General features: G+C 35.6%; 1 protein-coding gene and 1 long non-coding RNA gene across 10 annotated transcripts in view; one reads left to right on the forward strand and one right to left on the reverse strand.

Moving 5' to 3' along the window:
* SETBP1 (SET binding protein 1) overlaps nt 1-23,778 on the forward strand; it is a 468,541-nt gene that overhangs the window by 221,117 nt on the left and 223,646 nt on the right. For 7 of the 9 annotated variants that reach the window (XM_074279242.1, XM_074279248.1, XM_074279245.1 and 4 more), the window contains 2 exons: nt 9,181-9,234; nt 14,943-15,017. In XM_074279242.1, coding sequence (XP_074135343.1) covers nt 9,181-9,234; nt 14,943-15,017 — 129 coding nt within the window. The remainder of the gene's footprint in view (nt 1-9,180; nt 9,235-14,942; nt 15,018-23,778) is intronic. The other 2 variants (XM_074279246.1, XM_074279247.1) reach the window with 1 other exon arrangement.
* LOC141549608 (uncharacterized) overlaps nt 3,229-23,778 on the reverse strand; it is an 89,002-nt gene continuing 68,452 nt past the window's right edge. Inside the window, exon 8 of the long non-coding RNA XR_012484397.1 lies at nt 3,229-3,487. This is a non-coding gene — a long non-coding RNA (uncharacterized LOC141549608). The remainder of the gene's footprint in view (nt 3,488-23,778) is intronic.

Raw genomic sequence — 23,778 nt, forward strand, 5'->3', positions numbered from 1 at the left:
TGGAGTAAGAGAAACCACAGAAATGACCTTTATTTCAAGTCAAGGATAGTTAGTGATATATATATATATATATATATATATATTTTTTTTTTTTTTTTTTTTTTTTTTTGCAATTTTAGAAAGATGACCGCTTTGGTGCTTCCCCTGCAAAAAAAAAAAAAAAAAAGGCACGTACAATCACTATTGCTATGTCTTAGTTCCCCATCTAGATCTCTTTTCTATCAGTTAAAGCAGTGGTCCTCAAACTTTTTAAATAAGGGGCCAGTTCACTGTCCCTCAGACTGTTGGAGGGCTGGACTATAGTAAAAACAAAAACTCACACTGTCTCCACCCTCAGCCCATTTGCCATAGCCCGGTGGGCTACATAAACGTTCCTAGCCTGCCACATCTGGCCCGTGGGCCGTAGTTTGAGAACCTCTGAGTTAAAGAAACATAAAAATAGATAAATAAGACTCTCAATGCCATGTTACACATTCCAGCAAAATAAATTCTCACATTAGTCTTGCATCAAAGATTATGTTTCTTTCTGCAGTCTAATTTCATCTCTTCTCTGTCAAGATATAAATGATGTGTTTCTTCCTCACTCTTCTAGACCCATGGTTTATTATTGTATAGCTCAGAACTTTAAAGTCTTTTAAAGCTGTTTTCCTCTATAATACTGTTGTCATTTAAATTATTTTCCTACTTTTGAACTTGTTTCTCTGCATCAGTTCAAAAACATCTTCCCAGTGTCCTGTGAAATTTTGTATTTAATTATTTATTATGTCATGATAATATTCTGTTATATTTGTGTTATATAACTTATTTAATCAGTCAACAAGAAGTAATTAAGAATGTATTATGTTCAAGGCAGTATTGAGCACGGAAGATATAAATATAAGCAAAAAACTATTTCTATCCTCAAAGAGCTTTCCTTTCCCTCTAATGGAGGGAAGAAGGTAGCTAAAGAGAAATCATCAAAATGAGGGAAGGTGATAGTACTTATATTGAAGCACAGTATTGAAGTTCAGAGAATTAGAAATAGAACTGGAAAAGAAATTAAAGATGGTTGACTTGTTTGCTTCTCCAAAAATTGAGATTCTAGGAGGAATTCCTCAGTAGGAAAATAGAGTTGCCAAATTGGGAATGGTGTTGGTATTCCAGGTCATAGGGGCTGAGAGGTCTCTCAGACTGAGAAGGTGATTAATGCATGGTGGCAAAGTCTGGAGAGTCAAAAACAGCCAGTAAAGGAAATAGGAAAACATCTATTTCCAATTTTCTGCTATCAATTTTTAGTTACTAAAAATACTTTTGTATGTATACATCTTTTTCCCTTCGGTTTTTTGAATTTTAGACTCTAGGTATAATTTAAAATTGAAAGAGTAAGTTTTATGAAGAAACTATTCTAATCTCCCAATGTATTATAAGATTCACTACAAAACTACAAGATTAAATATAAGTTTTCACTTTGGAGTTTCATCAATGTCTATATGTTCCCTAGGTTCAAATATTATTAAATTGTAGCCTAATCTAGGATAAAGTCCATCCCAAGAAATTAGATTTATAATTTCTTCTAGTAGTTTTTGGACCTTTTCTGAAAGTGGGGGTCTAAGTAAGGGAAGGGGCAGTTTGGAGTAGAGTTGTATTTATGAAAAATTTGACTTCTTACCCAAAGCAATATTTAAAAATTTAAGTTATACTTTTGAATGTGATGTGAGGATCAAAAGACATTTAAAATCAGCCTTGGAGATGTTCTCTAGGAGTGTGTATTATAGGGATCTATCTGTTAAGTATTATGCCACCTTCCTTACAGACAAACTAAAATTTTGAGCACCAACATTATTGACAATGTTTCAAAAAGTTAGCATTAGCTGCTTGAAAAGTTCATGCTTTTTTGAGAGAATTCCTGTTTTAAATACAGCTTGGGTTAGATCCTTTCTTAGTATTCTGTGATCTTTTGATGATCATGAAAAGGAGATTCATGCTTCAAGTAAGGGATTTAGACAGGTGACCCAGTTTAAATATTCTGTGATGCCACAAGGCTCTGATAGATGAGATTCTGCTCTAGGTAAGAAGTCGATTAACTCACCTCCAAGGTTCCTTTCAGCTCTGAGATTTTGGGATTCTCTGGCAACCATATTCTTTGCTCTTCCAAAAGGAAGTATCCCCAGAGCAGAGATTGGCACTGTCAGTTGCTTCAAATTTAACCTTTAAAACTCCACCAGGCTGAAGAGATTTAGCTGAAGGACAAACAGCATAGCTAGGATGGCAGCTTAGAATGTGTAACTTGCTTATGTGCCCTGGCTTAGCTTGGTCAGAAACTGTCTACTTGACATCTGTACTGAGCACCCCAAATGCTTTGGCAGTTAGAATTAATGCCTTTTGAATTGGAAGGCTGTTTACTTTGAGCTCAAATGTGGATTTGCCTTCGGCCTCATTGGGAAAGCTAACTGAAGCTGCAATGTGAGCAACCATCTGTCCAAAAGGGTATCATTCCTATTTGGGAGGGGGGGATCAAAAAAAAAAAACCCAAGAAGCAACCAATCATGGAGATCAACAGGGAAGCTGTTACAACATAACAAATCAGTGCTAATTTTTAGGAAAAACCTTAGTTTGGAAAAAGCCAACTTGAGTGCTTCCCTTCTTCCTCTTCTTGGGAAACAGGAACTGACACAATAAACATGGATTAAATTAGATTAGATAAAGCATTTATTAAGCTTTAGAATAAGTGCAGTGAGTACAAACACATGTAAAAAGCTAGACATTTCCTAACCTCTAGGAACTTAAATGAGATCACATTCTTCCAGATACTCTCTACTTAATCTCTCTACTGCCCTGACAGTACTGGCAGTGATGAGAGAAAAGGTATACTCCTCTGAGTAACTATGGATTTATGAACTCATATGAACTTAGATGAAATGGAGGTACAGAGAAGAAAAGTAAGATGCTCAGAAGTCACAACATAAGATGGTGGTGGTTTCCTGAATTTTAATCTTTTCTTTACCCTACAACCCACTTCTTTTCCAAATTTTGAGTTTTCAAAACAAAAATTAGAGAAGGATTTTATTGTATTATTAAACCTTTGGTAACTTCAAAATAAATAGAATTCTACAATAACTTCTCTTCCCCCCCTTCTAATTCTGCCCTTTTTTTTTTTTTTTTGTAAAGTCCATTGAAAAAGTAGCCACACTTAACAGTTTAGCTTTTTTTTTTTTTTTTTTTTTTAAAAGGAGAAATCTAGAGGGTGAATAAGTTGTTAACGAATTGGTATTATGTCCCTAAAAGACTTTGTTTTTCACTTAGCAACAGGAAAGAGACTCAAAAATTTTGGTGATTCCAAATTTTTGAAGTACAGCTTACCAGGAAATGATGCTTCTGAACTGGCTCTACATTACTCAGATTCCTTCTTGATCCCTTGCAAATTAGCCTTATGGAGTTCTTCCTCCTTTGGATTCTAGCCATTTCTTATCTTTCCCAGAAAGCTATCTCTTTAAATCTCTTCCGGTTCCTAGATCAGAAACAACTTAAGGTGAGCTATTGACCTTGTATCTTATCTAAACAACTCCTTAGTCCATTGGCTAACTTATGACAATATAGAAATACCAGTGGGCAGGGTAGATAGAGGATAGATAGATAGATAGATAGATAGATAGATAGATAGATAGATAGATAGATAGATAGATATAGATAGAAAGACAGAGATGGAGAGGTAGACGGATAGAGAGATGTTAGAGCTAGATATAATTTAAATTTAAATATAATTCTTTTCCAGCAATCTTAGTAAAAGCCCTTAAAATATATATAGCATAAGACAAAATATTTAGCCAAAGAATTTGTTGCTTGACCAATTATTTTCCATGACATATATAGCTAAGGTTAGACTCTTTTTTTTGCCATTGATATCTGCTCTCATGTAAGGATTCTTCACTGTTCCCCTTCCCCTTCCTCTTTCCATCTAACCATGGAAGGAAAGTTCCCTGTTTTGACTTCAGAGAGACTGGTAAAGGGATTGTAGGGGAATATGATTTCATAATGCTTTTATGCAGTGATAGTGAGGAGAATGATGAGATTTCAGAGTTGGTATGGAGTGGGTTCTGCTATCTGTCCTGTAATTCTATGTCAGTATTGATTAGTACAGCCTTTGTTTTCCCTCTGATTGCCAGGTTGTGTGTTTTCTGCAAAGATATCACTACAGAATCTACTCTGTCCCCAAGTGGGCTATTTGTTTACCTTCACTCTTCTCAAGAGTATGCATGCTTACTGGCATTATAAGCTTTAGTATTTCTAACAGGATAGGCCACATTAGTCCCAGGGACATAGAGGAGTAATCTGAGAACCCAGATGTTTCTGGACATTCTAGAGTAATAGCTTCCTCATCTCTAAAATAAGGGATTTGGACTAGATTGGTTTCAATTTATTTTAATAAACATTCAGCTGCTACTATGTTCAGGACATTCTGTTTGTGGTTGGGAATATGAAGATAAAAGTACATAGTTTGACCTCAACCATCATCCTCTTTTCTGGGGAAATGTGACAGGCACAAGGGGACTTGAGAGCTAAAGAACTGCTGCTACTGAAGTTCAAATGCAAAATGAAAAGATTCTCAACTTCCTTCCTTTCTCCTTTGTCTTTTAAATGTAATTCTCTTTAGATCAATCTCTCCTATATCCTCTTATCCTTTTGCCATGTGGAGATATTTACAGATTCTAGGAAAGAGGTTGTATCCTTTTTATTAATGACTGACTCTGACTCAAAGGGTCCCAGTTAGATTTAATTTTACACTCTTCCTTCTTTTGTTACTTTGTGGTGTTTCCTTAATGCACTCTCTGTGATCTTTCTCCCCTATCAATGGTGGGGCAGATTAGAGAAGGGCATTTATTAACCATGTGTGTTGCCCTGGTCTCCATAAAGTAGCTTGCAATGAGTTCTAAAATCTTACTCATTGTATTTGGGATAATTCATTGAGAATCTGGCTAGGGTGTACAGTTTGGTTGGTGAAAGTTAGGTTGATTGTTATCTACATACAACCCTTGAAATTTCTCTGAGATGAACAGAAGGAGGAAGCATTTTCTCAAGTCACCTAAGAGCTAAATTTTAGACATGTGATTCTCTGAAATGACAGCACCTCTGAGAGCAGAGAGACCTATAGAGCTGATCAGATCAATCAATTTCTCTAATTTTATGTGGGACCTAAATGGTTTTCAACATATGATTTGCTTGCCTTTCCCTATTTGAATATTTTGAGCTTAATACTATTTGTTTCATTAACCCCAGTTATTTTAGGCTTCTCTGAATCCTCTATATATTGTCTTCTTTCTCTTGAGTTGATAATTAAAAGTTTTATATTGAGCACCTACTTTGGGTATAACATAATAGTGTGCCAAGTTACCTGTCTGCTTTTCATGAATCTTCTTCCCACTCAGAGTATAAGGATCCATCTCTACCTACAAAGAAACTCCAGTTCATTGAGGAGACTATGTATAAGACCTGTTCTTTGCCTCTCAAAGAGTCAACCCCAAATCTAATTGAAAAACAAAGGAAACTAATATAAGATATAAAATAAGCATTAGGTTGTGCTCTTCAGACTGAAAGTTCTTATATTTACAGAAAGGAGATAATGAGGCTTTGGATTAGGTTCTGTCGGGGGGTGCAAATAACCCCAATTTTATGTAAAGGATTACAACTCCTTTTCTAGTTTAATAAAATTAGCAGTCATAGTACTAGCTTTGAAATAATCTCCCTCTTTTTCTTTTTTCCTACTCTTTCTCTTTTTTCCTACTCTTTCTCTTTTCTTAGATAAAAAAGAGAATATAGTCATTTTATTAATTTTATTAATGTCATCCGATTATTTGGGTTCAAGATAAGCATTAAAGGAGATACATAGGAATATATTATATGGTCTGATTGTATCACCACCCCTCTCATCATTCAACCACCTCACATACACTCAAAAAGTTTGAGAATTCTTCCCTCTCTTCCAAATAGTAAACTATCTTCCACTCAGACATATGTATATATGGCCTTGAAGATACAACAAAGATTCCTTAGCCAAGCATTTTAGGGCCTGCTACAATATTGTTCCTGCCTACCTTTTCAGCTTTACTTTATACTTTACAAACTCTATTTTCCTTCTAGACTGTTTCCTGAGCTGGACGTACCATTTTTCACTTCTGTGAATTTGTGCAAGCAATTCTTCAAGCTTGGAATGTATTCTCTCTTCATTTACTATCCTTAGAATCTTCTTCTTATTTCAAGTATTATTCAGGTACCACCTCCTCCTAGTTCATTACCACTTTCTCCTTCCCTTGCCTTCCACTTATTAGAGCTCCCTCTCCTCAATTTCCCGCCTACTATATTTTTGTTGTTGTGATGTTAGAGAATAAAGGTTTTTAAAGTCATATTATTTCACAACAACTATCTCACTTTTAACCTAGGGATAATATAATGACTTTCAGGTCCATATGATCTCTTTTTCTGAGGCTTTAAGGAGTTTATATCCAGTTAAAATTTTAATATATTTGCAATAATTTGGAGCTCTTAGTTAGAAAAAAAAGTCGTAGCAGTTAGAACATTGGCTTTCTGACATAATTTAAATTTTGTATATCTCTAGCTACCCCCAGTCCTCTTTGAGGAAATAGCAAGATGTAGGAAATGTTGATGTTAAAGAAGTAAGCATAGTATATTACAGTTTCTATTATTTGGACAGGTATGGAAAAGAGAAGTTGGAGAAATAGAATATTGGAAGGAAGACTTCCTTCTGTCTTTGAAAAACTGAATATTATCAATAGCTTCATTCCCGTTTCAAGATGTTTGTAGTGTTCAGTGGTCTACCTTAGTCTCTCCTTTCTCTGCCAAAGCTCAGACTTCTTTTTAATTTCTCCTTTAGGTTTTTCCTTTGTAAATTATCCTTCCACTTGTTGTTTTTATGCTGTTTCATGTTGGCCTGCCACATTTTGGGGAACTCCACAACACCCCCAGACCCCATTGCTCAGCTCTAACAGACCACACTCCTCAGGCTATCTCTTGACTATGGATCACCCTTTAGTAACTTCTGTACTCAACTTGAATCTGTCTTCTGGCTGAAAGGTCTCAATAGTATTGACTCACCCTTAGGATTACATTCTAGTTGGAGGAACTTGTAAGATTTAGACACATGACTATGGCATCAAAAAATAATTTATCAAGAGTTTCATGGAGAAGATCCCTGTATTTGTAGTATTTTATAGATGACATTAAAGGGCTTTCCTTTTCAGAGATTTTGTGGTCCCAGGAGTCAATGATATTTTGTTAATACCTCATTTTAATATACTGCCTCATTATTTTTTGTGAACTTTTATCTCACCAAATAAGAGTATAATTTCCTGGATGTGGCTATATATCTTGGATATAATAAGTGCTCAATAAACATTTGGCTTCCTTCCCTCTTTCCTTCTTTCCCTCCTTCTTTCCTTTCCTTCCTTCTTTCCCTCCTTCCTTTTTTCTTTCCTTCCTTCCCTCCTTCTCTTTCTTCATTTTCTCTCTCTCTTTTCACTACTCACAGCCCATGGCACATTGCTAAGAGAAAAGAAGAGACTTTACAATCTTTATAAAATTCTAAAATGAGATAATATTTGTAGAACATTTAGCACAGTACATAGCAGATAGTAGGTATTACATAGGTGCTTATTCCTTTTCTGTCCTCTTTCTTTCCTTTGTCTCTTTCTGCTTGAAGTTCTTTTCCAGCTTTAATACCATTTAAGCTTCATCATCGATGTCTTCATTTGGGGAAGCTGCAAAGCCCAGTTGAGCTTTTGAAATGGCTGTAGGCACTGATGCCCAGCATGAATCCCTCTCCTTCTTGAACCAAACAAAATATTGTTACAGTAAACATGAAATCTTTCCTATTTTTCATAGATTCTCTCCAGGCTTAACAAAGCTAACAGAAACACTCCTGGAATCAAAATAAGAATCTGTCTTTCTCCACTCCTCCCCACCCCATTCTGGTCATTTTTTTTTCAAGTCACACACTGCAGGAATTTTATTAACAAATCAATAACCCATCCAGTTAATTAATACATTCTCTACTATGTACAAATTATGAGTTATGCAAAGCCATATTTCTCTATCTCTGTTTATGAGATGATTTTGGAATGCACCTATCATAGTGTCTGCAATGTAGTAGTTTGATAATAATTCTTCCTCCCTCCCTCCTCCTCTTCCCTCCCTTCCTTTCCTTCCTTTCCTTCCTTTCCTTCCTTTCCTTTCCTTCCTTCCTTGCTTCCTTCCTTGCTTCCTTCCTTCCAGATTATTGAGTGTAAATCTCTAGGTTTTTATATTCTACTTTAAAAGAATACCTACTTTAGAAGAGCATGAGATTTCTTCCAACAAGACATTGTGACAGCAAAAGATGCTATAAGGCAATATAAGTGGCATTGGGGGTAGACTGCAAGACTGAGTCAAGACAATCTGAATTTCATTGTGACCTCATATATTTGCCAGCTGTGTGACCTGGACAAATCACTTTACCTCTAATCTTCAGTTTCCTAATTTATAAAATGTGGATAATAACAGATAACTCCTATAGCACTAGTGCAAGGAAAAGATGAGATAATATTTGTAATGCACTTTGCAAATCTTAAGGTGCTTTATTCATGCTATCATTATTATATGATAAATGTGAAATGAATAGTACAAATAATATAAACTATTAAATTTTAAGGAAAGAGAGATCCTTGGGGTATGGAGGGAGTATGAGAAAGCTTCTTGGAGAGAGTGCAATTATTTGAACTAGGTTTTGGAAAATGAATAGAATTGAGATAGAGATGTTCAGGGAAAGAAGACATAAGGAAGATGGCATGACTAAGGATGAGGTGATTAGTGTAGCTACTATTGTCCACTGGAAATAACTCTACATTTTGGCCCAGAGGAACTGAATCCAATTCTCCCTGTAACCCTAATTACTTGCATCTTTGGAAAAGTCATTGAAATCTCTCTGGGCCTTAAATTTCTTCTCTGTCAAATGAGATCTCAGAAATCTGGAAGACTTTATAAGTCCCACTCCTTTAGCAGATTTCAGGGACACAGAACATGACTTAAGACAACACTTGTCTTTGGTGTTTCAGTATCATGAGAGTGATGTGAGGATCAGATGTCCTCAGGAGGCTATGTATATCACTTATATAGATTTATATCACTTAAATAGAATTATTTTGTCTTTCACAGCTTCTTGCAGCCAATGACCTCACAGCCAGTGACCTCAAAGGATTTCAGCCACCGGTAAGTTCCATTGACCTTATTTTGTGTTTTGGGAAAAGAGAACATCAATTTGATGATATTCTAGCCTAAATCCTGTCTGTTGACCAAGACACTAGCCATCATATGGTAATCCTTAGTGTTTCACTCTCTTTCTTTGATCATTAATAGAACACCATCTTTTCACTCTCCTTAACAGTATGTAATGAGAAAAACTGGGTGTGTGAAGCTATCAGGTGGTGATCAAGCCCTATGAAGGGTTAACCCCAAAGAGGCCTGGGGGCCTTTTCTTCCTTTCCCCCTCTCCTCCCTCCCCTTTGAATCGTAGACTAAAATTTCGGTAATCTAAATGTGCAAATGCCTTGCAGTCATGGTCCAGTGGCTGGGTTAATCTCAGACCCCTGCAGTGGCAGATGGTTGATTTGCTGCTGATTCTAGTTAGGGAAATGGGCCACCTATTATCTCTGGCCAGGCGGCTGTTTGAAAGGATGCCTTGGGCAAACTGAGAAAAAAGGAAGGGGGTGAGCAAATACTCTATGCAAGCTTCTTTTTGTACAGGTAAACACACATTTCCTTCCCCTTTTCATTAAGGAAATAGTACATATGGCCCCACAGACATATATACACACAGAGTACATAGACAGATATACATATATAGTCTGTGTGTTCATATATACACTAGCATATGTTCATTCATGGAATCCTTTTTCCTTACTTGAGAAAATTTTTGAAGAGAAATTATTGCTTTTTTAATACCTTCTGTAGCTAAACTTAGTAGATATCAATAACTAACATTTGCCACCATCACTTCCAGCACCCCTCCCCTATCCCACACAAAATGTTTGCTTCCTTTTACTTGGAGTAACATGTCAAATCTCATGGTAACTGCAAGGGGATAAAAAAATTATAATAATTTTATATCATGTCATCGACCATAGAAAAATCATTACCTTCCACACATACACTTGCACTTAAACCATCTCATTAGAGATTGGTAAAGCAAAGGTTATTATTCCTATTTTATAGATGGGAAAACTGAGGCCAAAAAAGTTAAGTAATTTGTTTTACATTTAATTAAGGCCATGGCTAGGACTAAAACTACTTCATTCCCAAGTATTTTGATGTTAAAAAAAAAAAAAGTCAGACTTTCATCTGTCCTATTATTTCACTATTCATTTTGTCAGATACTGCCCCTAAAAGTGGTTATTGGGTTAACCCCTGACCCAATGAAGCTCTCAAATTTTCCTGTGTTTTTAATGAGTTTTAATGTTTATTCCTTTTAATGTATTATAGAAATATTATTGTCTATCAATAAAACCAACTAAAATTGCTCAGGATTTATTTATTTAAATTAATTTCAATGCATAAAGTATTCTAGATAATTGAAGCAAATAGGCATAATCATCCATTACTGGAAACACTCAATCACTTCACAAGCATTTGTTAAGGCCTCATGTATGCTAGATTTCTTTTCTTTTTTTTTTTTTTTTTTTGGACAAATATTTTTCTCTGAACTTCAGAAATAAAACAAGCATTACCATAACATAGTAGAATAAACTACATGAAACTACATATCTATTGTGTACAACTTAATATTCCTTTTAAATAGATATTAAAATTAAAGTTATTGTGTAACTTTACAGATATAAAATTTGAGACTGTCTCTGCTTTCAAGGAATTTATGTTCTTCTGTTGAGGAATGCATATAATATATCCACCAATAACTAAGTCCTGGACACTTAATTTTTTAAAAAATCTGATGGGATGAAACATTAACAGATTTAAATATTGGAATAGACCTTGAACTCAGACATAAAGAGAGCTAAGGATACAAGAGGTGGAGATGAGGAGAGAGAGAATTCCAGGCATGGGGACAAGTTTTTCCAAGGAGCAGAATGTCTTTCCCAGGGAACACTAATTAGTCCAATTTGACTAGTCCATAGAGTGTGTGTGTGTGTGTGTGTGTGTGTGTGTGTGTTGTGTTGTGTTGTGTTGTGTTGTGTTGTGTTGTGTGTAGGAAGCTGGGCTTAATGTTTTATTCACCTGGAAAGATAGGCTACAGTAAGAATATTAAAATTTTAAAACCACACTGAAGAGTTTTTATTTAATCCTTGGGACACTAAGAAGCCATTAGCGTTTCTAGAGTAGGGGTCTGATAAAATCAGACATGTGTCTTTTACTTTTGAAGTTGTATGGGGAATGTATTATCTTTTCCAGAGACAGTAAAGAAGACCAATCATTAGAGCTATGTGGAGGCAATTTGACAATTGATTGAATATGGGATGTGACTGAGAGTGAAGGCTGGAATATAACTCCGAAATTAGATCTTAAGTTACTGGAATGTTGTTTCCCTGAATAGAAAAAAAAAAAAAAAAAAAAAAAAAAAAAAAAAAAAAAAAACAATAGATGGGAGTTAGATGGAGGGGAACATTAGGAGGAAAGATGATTGAATCTGTTTTGGACATAGTGAACTTGAGATTCCTATGAAAATTTCAGATGAAGACAGCAGAAAGGTAAAGGTGCTGGACTAGAGAAATGAAGAAATGAATGGCCTTGATTTTTTTTTCAGTTAAATAGGAAACAGGGTCATGCTGAAATTACACAAATTTGTACCAACTACATATTGATGTGGATACCATAGTTATATAACTTCCTCTAGTGGTTTTCTCTAGCCCAAGAGCAGAAGCAGAGAAGGCTAATAGAAATCCAGGATCAGAATATAAAAAGGATTAAGCAGTGAAAGGACAAAGGCTTTCATTAGTAGAGAACACTGTAAATTTGAAGTAATTAAATAAAGTGTTGGGATTTTATAGGAATTAAAGGGGGTTTTCTGCTTAAGAGAGGAAAAAGTGGCAGACTGATTAAGGTAAGGATTGAGAGTATATTTTGAAGGGATGAGGTGAAAGAGAGGTAAAAGGACAGATTATGATCAGATAAAGAAATTTCACACTTTTGGGTTACAGAGTTGGAGCCCTTGTGATCAATGCATAGTTTAAGAGTAAAACCATACTCATGTTTAGCTAAAAGTAATGTGAAAGTAGAGATCATAGGAGCTGAAGAGGTTAATGAAACTAGGAAGAAACAGAATTTGTAATTTGAAACTCTCAATTATAAGGACAGGAATTGAGGTGGAGAAGACCATGAGCCAGATAATAAGCATCTTGAGAAAGGAGGGAGAATAACCTGAATGCTAGTAGTTAGCAGCTTCCATGTTATGGATAAATGATATGGAGAAGGAGATATGGAGTGAATAAACCTGGTAAGATGAGAGATTCTTGAGTTACTTTGATAGAAGAAGGGTTGAAACTGGCAGTGAGGAATAAAAAAAAAAAATGTATACTCCTATATTGTGGGGCATGAGAGGAAGATATATTCTGTACTTAAGAGAGTAGCCAGAAATGCAGAATATAATGGAGGAAGATCTCAAGAAGATGGATATGTAAGATGAAGGATGGTTTGTTAACAATAGATAATAACTCCTGCCCCTGAATTTTGAAATTTTTGAAATAGTATTGTTATTTGTCCTTCAGTCTCCAAGAGGACCATGACATCAGAGAGGTAATACCAAGACATGCAGGTAAAATGGATTTAAGTGAAGGAGGGCTGTACAAAGTCACCTGCCACACTTTCTGCTCCAGAGCCATCTGCCTCTAATGTCAAGATATAAATCAGGATGACTAAAGATGGCCCTGGATGCATTGGAAACCTTGGCCTTTTTAAGCTAAGGTCTTTAACAGGTCTCAGTTTGACTGAGGCCTCATCCATTCAGAGATTAAGGCTAGGTAATAAATGAGGCAGAGAATGATGTGGAGGGTGGGGAAGGGTGGGGGTGTGGGTGTGTATGAGAGAGAGAGAGAGACAGAGAGACAGAGACAGAAAGAAAGAGAGAGAGAATGTATTTTGCAATCATTGAATAAGTCTTGGATGATCAAGTTCAGAGTCAAGTCATTAAGGGAAGTTAGGGTTGTTTAGGGTATTCCCCAACCACTCTGAGGTCATGAAAAGGAAATTAGGGATGTTGCGGGTATTTTGAGGCTATAAAGGGAATGTGAGAGATGTTCACTGTGTTCTGTCCTGGCTTGGTCATTGGTGTAATTCAGTTGTGCATTTTTTTTTTGCCATTATGTCATTGTAAATGCACAATTATTCCCCCTTCAGGCTTATATTACAGAAACCAAAAGAGCCCTGGGAATATTGTGTTCAAGATGGAACACCCAAATCAGATGCTTCTGTAGTGTGATTCTCAGATCAGAAAGCTCCAGATTTGTCTCAAGTCAATGATGTCCTTTTGGATACCTCTTCAAAGAGAAACAACCCTCTCCCCTCACTTCACTCTTAAGCTTCATTTTGACCTTCTCCTTCCCTCTCTTTCAACACCTGGCAGTCCTTACCACCAAAATGTTGGCTGTTATATTTTCTTTTTCTCTCTTTGGGTTCCAGATGAATCTGAGCTCTTCATATCCTGGTGTCTGTAATAATTCACCAACATGTTCCCTTCCAGGAACTGTCACTGCCTTTCAGGAGGGAGTTTACCATGGGCCTCTCACTATGATAACTGTAATCGGGCCTGTCAGCCTTCACATAGTCCACACTTATCACTTGCATTTAAGGGTTTTTTTTTTTTTCCTTCAAATCTGTTACTGGTGCAGCCTCTTAAGGAAAATAGTCATGATTTCTTCACTAATCTTTGATAACTCTCAGCTCTGAAAGTGTAGAGAGTCACAAATTTATTGCCAACTGGGCTTCAATGCACTGTCTGTATGTTTACACACACATCTTCAGATTGTACTGAGAAACAATGAGAGTATAGGTTATGACTTTTTCAGTTTCAGTACAGAACTCTTATCATCTCACAATAAGCATGTAGCTTACACACAGCACACCTAAACACCCTCTGCTTTTGGAGGGAGGAAATTTTCCTTGGTGCTAGTAGGTACAATCCATTCATTGCCTAGCAATATAAACCACTTCTCTGACGTCCTTCTCAAGTACAAGTAGTGACATTCTGGTCTTTGTTTAAAGGCTCAATTGGAAAAAAAAATTCCATTTAAAATGGAAAACTACTCCCTTTCCCTTTTTTTCTGGTTATTCCTCAGTGGATCAAGTCCTCTTTCACTATTCACCCCAGAGCATATGTTCACCAATGTTTCAGAAAACTCATTGAATTTTGTTTGATTTGCATTTCTTTGGACAGATATAAAGGAGGAAAGGGCAGTCCTACTTCTCACCATTATTCTTCCCCCCAACTAAAAATAGGAGTAGATTATGGATTATCATTTGGTTTTTAGAAAGTGCTATTGAAATAGAAGACATTACTTTTATACTTAATTTAATTTATATGTCTTAGGACTTGATCTGGAAAAGGGAGATAGAATTACATTTTATATAAAACATTAAAGGTTTAGGATATCTCATTCCTTCCCCAGATCACTTCTCTGCCTCTGCTTTTTCCCATCTTCCTTTATCTAGTTGGGTTATGCCTGGTTTATATATCTTTGGGCTAGCCACTCTATTTTAACTTTTTTATTTTGTAAAATGAGCAGGTTAGATTAGATCTCAATACTGCCTTCCCTCTCTTTATATTCTAAGATTCTCTCATATTGTGCATCACCTGGCTCTGCCAAATAGGTTCTGTCCATCTCTTTACTATAGGGTACCCAGGAACTTTCATCAAAATCGGTCAGAGAACCTTAAACAAGGGTAGAAACCTATGTCTTTCTTTTCATTCCTAGGTGCCAGCACATGATGGCAAAATCCTTTGCTCCAGCCCTAGACCTCCCTCTCAATTTGCTCCTTCTAATATCCAGGTAAGTCAGGGGAGTTAGACCAGAATCTTTGGTTTTGAACTTTGACCTTTTTAAAAAAGGGATATTGACCCAATGACTTAGTTATCTACAAAACTAATCTAAGGCAGATATCAGGGATTATGATTATCCTCCATGAATCCAAATAAATTAGAAGTTTTTGTGTCTGCCATTTCTAGTAATTGCTACTTTTCATAGAAATATAAATATGTATGTGTAGTTATATACATATGTGTTTACACAAATATATAAAATTTATGTAGATTTGTAGAGAAGCCAGCTTGAATTTTGAGAGCTGATTGTTAAATTTCACTGTAAGTATTGACTTCTCAGAAAACAAGAAGCACTACAAATCAGGTCTTGATTTATTGTTTTGCCAATGGGCTAGACATAATAAATGGAAAATGGAGAAAATGTTAGTAATGCAGCTGAAACTCTAAAGTTTGTCATGTATATTTTTCAGAGAGGCATTTGCTAAGCATTTATCAGGAAACTATTGTAAAGTGTCTATATCTATATCTTTCCTTTCTCAAATCTAAAACAATTTTTGATTGATATTATTTAGATGATTGTAACTAAATGCCCTATGGGGAAGCATAAAAAAGCAAAAAACTATCAGGGACAAATAATAATGAGAAATCTAAGTTTTCTAATTATCCTTTTGCAGCCTCTTTATGCTAGAGAAATCTATTGTTTTTAGTAAGATCTGCTACTCACCTAAGTTGTCTATTTAAATATCTAAGTACATTATACAATTGGGAGAGCAGTAATCACTGCAGCAGTAATTGCTTTTAGAGTAGATGCTAAAGGGGACAAAAGCATGTTGAATTTGTGTGGCCTTTCATCTTTTTAAGAATGTAGGACATCTCTTGCTCTAAATCTTCACATTTCTCATTCAAAATGTGACTATCTGGGGTTTTTACAGTTTTGAGTTAACCAAATAAAAATTGAAATCTATCATACATACAATAGGTTCTCAATAAATTATTGCAAAAGGAATCATTTGTTTTGGCCATGAGGGTGTACAAAATGAAACTTATTTTAGAAATTTTCAAAACGACTTCCGGCCAAGATGGTGGCGTGGAGGCAGACAGCTGCTTGAGCTCCTTGTTTTCTCTCAGAACTTACTTCATGACAAGCCTCAGACTTAATGCTTGACCCAGAAAGAAATCCACAAATTATCACCAAGAGAAGACATCCTTGAAAGTCGCCAGAAAAGGTCTGTGTTTGTTCGGGGGAGGGTCAATCAGACTGGGCGCAGACTGAGGGCAGACAACCAGAGCAAGACAGGCAGCTCACACAGCTCAGACCGGAGGGGGAGGGGTGTGATCTCTGCCGTTTCTGTGAAAGGGCTTTTGCCCCAGTGTAGATGCTCCGTCTTGGCAGCAAGCCAGGAGCATCAGAGAGGGTGTAAACACCAGAGGTGAAGATTAAAACCCCAGAAAGCCAGCGTCTCTCAGAGCCCGGCCACCCCCAACCCCCACCTGGACTGACTCCGTGCGTTCTCAGAGCCTCAGAGCGCAGACTCAATATAGTCATTGCTGTTCTGTTAGTGGCTCTCTGCTGCACTACCCCCAGTCTGTAGAGGAAGCCCATTAATAACATCCAGCCCTATCCCCCGCAAAACAGACCAATTGTTTCTCTTGTCAGTTTGTTTTCTTTGATTCCTACTCTGACAAAATGAACAAAAAATTCAAAAGGGCTCTAACCATTGACAGCTTCTGTGTGGAGAGGGAGCAGACTTCAAATGCTGAGGAGACTAGGAACAGAATGTCCCCAGATGTATCCCCTGGGAGAGATATAAGCTGCTCCTCAATACAAAAGAACCTCATAGAGGAAATCAAAAAGGTTCTCACAAGAGAGCTGGAAGAGAAATGGGAAAAGGAAAGGGAAGCTTGGCAAGAGAGCCTGGAGAAGTCATCCCATGCATTCAAAGACAAAATGGATAAAGAAATCAAATCATTGAGAAACAAGATTAGTGAGCTGGAAAAGGTAAACAACTCCAAGGAAAACAGGATTAGTGAGCTGGAAAAGGTAAACAACTCCAAGGAAAACAGGATTAGAGAGCTGGAAAAAGAAATCAGCTCTCTAAAAAATAAAATGGATAAAATGGAAAAAAATTCCATAGAAGATAAAAACTCAATTGGACAATTACAAAGAGATATAAAAAAAGTGAGTGAAGAAAATACATCATTGAAAATTAGACTGGAACAAGTAGAAATGAATGACTCAAGGAGAAACCAAGAGGGAGTCAAGCAAAACCAGAGAAATGAAACAATTGAAAAGACTGTCAAGTACCTTACCAGAAAGACAACAGACCTGGAAAACAGATCCAGGAGAGACAATTTGAGAATAATCGGACTCCCTGAAAAATGGGAGGAAAAAAAGAGCTTGGACACCATTTTCGAGGAAATTATCAAAGAGAACTGCCCAGACGTTTTGGAAACAGAGGGTAAAATAGACATTGAGAAAATTCATCGATCACCTACTGAAAGGGACCCTAAAATCAAAACGCCAAGAAATATAGTGGCCAAGTTCAAGAACCATCAGACAAAGGAAAAGATATTGGAAGCTGCTAGAAAAAAACAATTCAGATATGGAGGATCCACAATAAGGATAACACAGGATCTAGCAGCATCCACATTAAAAGAACGCAGGGCCTGGAACATGATATTCCGAAAGGCTAAGGAACTTGGTATGCAGCCAAGAGTAACTTACCCAGCAAGAATGAGCATCGTTTTCCAGGGAAGAAGATGGACATTTAACGAAATAAATGAATTCCATCTATTTTTGATGAAAAAACCAGACCTACATAAGAGGTTTGATCTTCAAATACAGAACTCAAGAGACTTCTAAAAAAGGTAAAAAGAAATCTTGAGAACTATACTTCTGTCAAAAAAATATGTAAAGAACATATGTACAATTTGTCTTAGAAACTAGAGGTGGAAAGGAGATTATATCATAAAAAAGTATAAAGTGGTGGTACTATATCTCATGAAGAGGCAAAGGTAACCTATTATATCTGAGAGAAAGAAAGGAGGGAGATGAACATAGCGTGTATCAATAGACATATTCGATTTATGGTGAAACTTCTTCCACTTCATTGAAAAGTGAAAGGGAAGGAGTAAGCTAAGGGGAAGGGAATACAGTAATTTCGAGGAAAAGGGGTAAAATAAGGGGAGGATCTTTAAGGTGGGGGAGGGATCCTAAAAAGGGAGGGCTGTGAAAAGCAAGTGGTGTTTACCAGTTTAATACTGGATAGGAGGGTAAAAGGGAAAGAAAGGGGAAAAGCATAAGCAGGGGTTAATAGGATGGCAAGCAATACAGAATTAGTCCTTCTAACCATAAATGTGAATGGGGCAAACTGCCTCATAAAGAGGAAGCAGTTAGCAGACTGGATTAAAAGTCAGAATCCTACTATATGTTGTTTACAGGAAACACACCTGAAACAGGATGAGACATTCAAACTAAAAGTAAAAGGGTGGAGCAGAATCTATTATGCTTCAGGCAAAACCAAAAAAGCAGGAGTAGCCATCCTCATCTCAGATCAAGCAAAAACAAAAATTGATCTAATTAAAAGAGATAAGGAAGGGCATTATATCCTGCTAAAGGGAAGCATCAATAGTGAAGCAGTATCAATATTAAACATGTATGCACCAAGTGGTGCAGCATCTAAATTCTTAAAAGAGAAATTAAGAGAGCTGCAAGAGGAAATAGATAGCAAAACTATAATAGCGGGAGATCTCAACCTTGCACTCTCAGAATTAGATAAATCAAACCACAAAATAAATAAGAAAGAAGTCAAAGAGGTAAATAGAATACTAGAAAAGTTTGATATGATAGATCTTTGGCGAAAGTTAAATGGAGACAGAAAGGAATATACTTTCTTCTCAGCAGTTCATGGAACCTATACAAAAATTGATCATATACTAGGGCATAAAAACCTCAAAATCAAATGCAGTAAGGCAGAAATAGTAAATGCATCCTTTTCAGACCATAATGCAATCAAAATTACATTTAATAAAAAGCCAGGGGAAAATAGACCAAAAAATAATTGGAAACTAAATAATCTTATACTAAAGAATGATTGGGTAAAACAGCAAATCATAGACATAATTAATAACTTCACCCAAGAAAATGACAATAATGAGAGATCATACCAAAATGTGTGGGATACAGCCAAAGCAGTAATTAGGGGAAGTTTTATATCTCTACAGGCCTACCTGCATAAAATAGAGAAAGAGAGGGCCAACGAATTGGGTTTACAACTAAAATTGCTAGAAAAGGAACAAATTAAAAACCCCCAGACAAACACAAAACTTGAAATTCAAAAAATAAAAGGTGAGATTAATAAAATTGAAAGTAAAAAAACTATTGAATTAATTAATAAAACTAAGAGTTGGTTTTATGAAAAAACCAACAAAATAGACAAACCCTTAGTAAACCTTATTAAAAAAAGGAAAGAGAAAAAGCAAATTGATAGTCTTGAAAATGAAAAGGGTGAACTCACCACTAATGAAGAGGAAATTAGAACAATAGTTAGGAGCTACTTTGCTCAACTTTATGCCGATAAATTCGATAACTTAAATGAAATGGAAGAATACCTTCAAAAATATAGCTTGCCCAGATTAACAGAGGAAGAAGTAAGTAGTCTAAATAGTCCCATCTCAGAAAAAGAAATAGACCAAGCTATTAACCAACTTCCTAAGAAAAAGTCCCCAGGACCAGATGGATTTACAGGTGAATTCTACCAAACATTTAAAGAACAACTAACTCCAATGATATGTAAACTATTTGAAAAAATAGGGATTGAAGGAGTCCTACCAAATTCCTTCTATGACACAGACATGGTACTGATACCTAAACCAGGTAGATCGAAAACTGAGAAAGAAAACTATAGACCAATTTCCTTAATGAATATTGATGCTAAAATCTTAAATAAGATATTAGCAAATAGACTTCAGAAAATCATCCCCAGGATAATACACTATGACCAAGTGGGATTTATACCAGGAATGCAGGGCTGGTTTAATATTAGGAAAACTATTAGTATAATTGACCATATTAATAATCAAATTAATAAAAACCATATGATCATCTCAATAGATGCAGAAAAGGCATTTGATAAAATCCAACATCCATTCCTACTAAAAACGCTTGAGAGTATAGGAATAAATGGACTATTCCTTAAAATAATAAGGAGCATATATTTAAAACCTTCAGTAAACATCATATGTAATGGTGATAAACTAGAACCTTTCCCTGTAAGATCAGGAGTGAAACAAGGTTGCCCACTATCACCATTACTATTCAATATAGTACTAGAAACTCTAGCCTTGGCAATAAGAGCCGAGAAAGAGATCCAAGGAATTAGAGTAGGAAATGAAGAAATCAAATTGTCACTTTTTGCAGATGACATGATGGTATACTTAGAGAACCCCAAAGACTCTGCTAAAAAGCTATTAGAAATAATTCAGAATTTTAGCAAAGTCGCAGGATACAAAATAAATCCACATAAATCCTCAGGATTTTTATACATTACCAACAAAATCCAACAGCAAGAGATACAAAGAGAAATTCCATTCAAAATAACAGTCGATAGTATCAAATATTTGGGAATATATCTACCAAAGGAGAGTCAGGAATTATATGAGCAAAATTACAAAACACTTGCCACAAAAATAAAGTCAGATTTAAATAATTGGAAAGACATTCAATGTTCTTGGATAGGCCGAGCGAATATAATAAAGATGACAATACTCCCCAAATTAATCTATTTATTTAGTGCTATACCAATCAGACTCCCAAGAAACTATTTTAATGACCTAGAAAAAATAACAACAAAATTCATATGGAAGAATAAAAGGTCGAGAATTGCAAGGGAACTAATGAAAAAAAAGTCAGAGGAAGGTGGTCTAAGTGTACCTGATTTAAAGCTATATTATAAAGCAACAGTCACCAAAACCATTTGGTATTGGCTAAGAAATAGACTAGTTGATCAGTGGCATAGGTTAGGTTCACAGGACAAGATAGTGAATAAAAATAGCAATCTAATCTTTGACAAACCCAAAGATCCCAAATTTTGGGATAAGAATTCATTATTTGACAAAAACTGCTGGGAAAACTGGAAATTAGTATGGCAGAAACTAGGCATGGACCCACATTTAACACCACATACTAAGATTAGATCAAAATGGGTCCAAGATTTAGGCATAAAGAACGAAATCATAAATAAATTGGAGGAACATGGGATGGTTTACCTCTCAGACTTGTGGAGGAGGAAGGAGTTTGTGTCCAAGGGAGAACTAGAGACCATTATTGATCACAAAATAGAACATTTTGATTACACCAAATTAAAAAGTTTCTGCACAAACAAAACTAATGCAAACAAGATTAGAAGGGAAGTAACAAATTGGGAAAAAATTTTTACAGTTAAAGGTTCTGATAAAGGCCTCATCTCCAAAATATACAGAGAATTGACTTTAATTTATAAGAAATCAAGCCATTCTCCAATTGATAAATGGTCAAAGGATATGAACAGACAATTCTCAGATGATGAAATTAAAACTATTTCCACTCATATGAAAGAGTGTTCCAAATCACTATTGATCAGAGAAATGCAAATTAAGACAACTCTGAGGTATCATTACACACCTGTCAGATTGGCTAAGATGACAGGAACAAATAATGATGAATGTTGGAGGGGCTGTGGGAAAACTGGGACACTGATGCATTGTTGGTGGAGTTGTGAAAGAATCCAACCATTCTGGAGAGCAATCTGGAATTATGCCCAAAAAGTTATCAAAATGTGCATACCCTTTGACCCAGCCATACTACTACTGGGCTTATACCCCAAGGAACTACTAGAGAAGGGAAAGGGTCCTGTATGTGCCAAAATGTTTGTGGCAGCCCTTTTCATAGTGGCTAGAAGCTGGAAGATGAATGGATGTCCACCAATTGGAGAATGGTTGGGTAAACTATGGTATATGAATGTTATGGAATATTATTGTTCTATAAGAAATGACCAACAGGAGAAATACAGAGAGGCTTGGAGAGACTTACATCAACTGATGCTGAGTGAAACGAGCAGAACCAGAAGATCATTATACACTTCAACAATGATACTGTACGAGGATGTATGCTGATGGAAGTGGATTTCTTCAACATAGAGAAGAACTAATCCAATTCCAATTGATTAATGATGGACAGCACCAGCTACATCCAGAAAAGGAACAATGGGAAATGAATGTAAACTGTTATTTTTACCTACTGAATCCAATTCTTCCTGTGTAACAAAAAATTCGGTTCTACACACATATATTGTATCTAAATTATACTGTAATATATTTAACATATATAAGACTGCTTGCCATCTGGGGGAGGGGGTTGGGGGAGGAAGGGAAAAAATCTGAATAGAAGTAAGTGCAAGGGATAATGTTGTAAAAAATTACCCATGCATATGTACTGTCAAAAAATATTATAAATATAAAAGAAAATAAAAAATTAAAAAAAAAAAATAAAAAACTACACAGTTGTAAAAAAAAAAAAAAAAAAAAAAAAAAAGAAATTTTCAAAACAAATGTAGGCCATTTACTCCTAACAGTGGAGGCTCTATAGTGATATTCTTAAGTAGAGATTACAGGATTCATCTCAACACTATAATGTAGGGCATTAAAAATATTCAACAAATATTGTGGTTTCACTTGTCTTATTGTTTCATGAAACAAGCCTACTAATGTGTACACTGATCTCAAAACATGGTCCACAGTCTAATATTTTCTGGGTAGGAGAGGAGGGAGCAGGAATAACTCTAATATTATCTGTAAAGGGAAAACTACTAAACCATTGTCAAGTCTCTTAAAGATACCTCTTTTCTTAGTTGCAGGGATAGGATCTCAGCTTATCCTGTACATTTTTCACTAATTAAAGATAGCAAATGTTTTTACTTTCTTCCATTAAAATATTTTAGCTATTTCATTTCGTAATGACTACTCTGATAGGTCAGCACCCATTTCTTGGCCTTGGAGAACAAGATAAATAAGATTGTCTAGTTTGACCACATTTTCTTGCTGCTATTATGACCATCAAAGTAGATGTTTCTTCCCTAAAATATTAGGGTCTTAAACTTGAAATCCAAAAGTTTAAGGTTGTTTGAGAATAGATAATTACATAGGTAAGATCCTTTAGTTTTTCCTAAAAATTCTTACATACTGTTATCTCAGATTAAGAGAATTCTTTCACTTATTAGCTGTCAATAATTTGCATGAAACAGGTTAGATCTCCATTATATCTCTTCATTTCTAATATTACTTAAATTCTTAACTGTTATCTTGACTTCTGTGAAATGGCTTTAGCCTTCCTCTTGCTCATGCTGATTATTTAGATCCATGAGGACTTGAACTCACTGTTGGTGGACTTGAAAAATCTTATGGAATGAAGAAGAAGTCATTTCGAGGTTAAGATTTTAAGCAAAGTAGATGCATATGTCATTAAGCATTTATTAAATGCCTCATGATCAAGAAACCATACTTGATGTTTAGGGTTATCCAAAGAATGATTGGTGTTTACTTGAAAGAAATTAGAATCTTGTTGAGATTAGATTTAGTATATACATTTTATATATATTTATGCATTTATATATTGATACATACTTTGAAAGGATACATTACAAGATAACATGTATTAAGTATCCAGGAAGTGATATGGATAGTAAGTTTGTTTAAAAAGTTATCAGAGAGTGCTTCATATAAAGGGTAGGTTTTGA

Source organism: Sminthopsis crassicaudata, chromosome 1 (genome assembly GCF_048593235.1).
Source record: "Sminthopsis crassicaudata isolate SCR6 chromosome 1, ASM4859323v1, whole genome shotgun sequence".
NCBI classification, from domain to species: domain Eukaryota; kingdom Metazoa; phylum Chordata; class Mammalia; order Dasyuromorphia; family Dasyuridae; genus Sminthopsis; species Sminthopsis crassicaudata.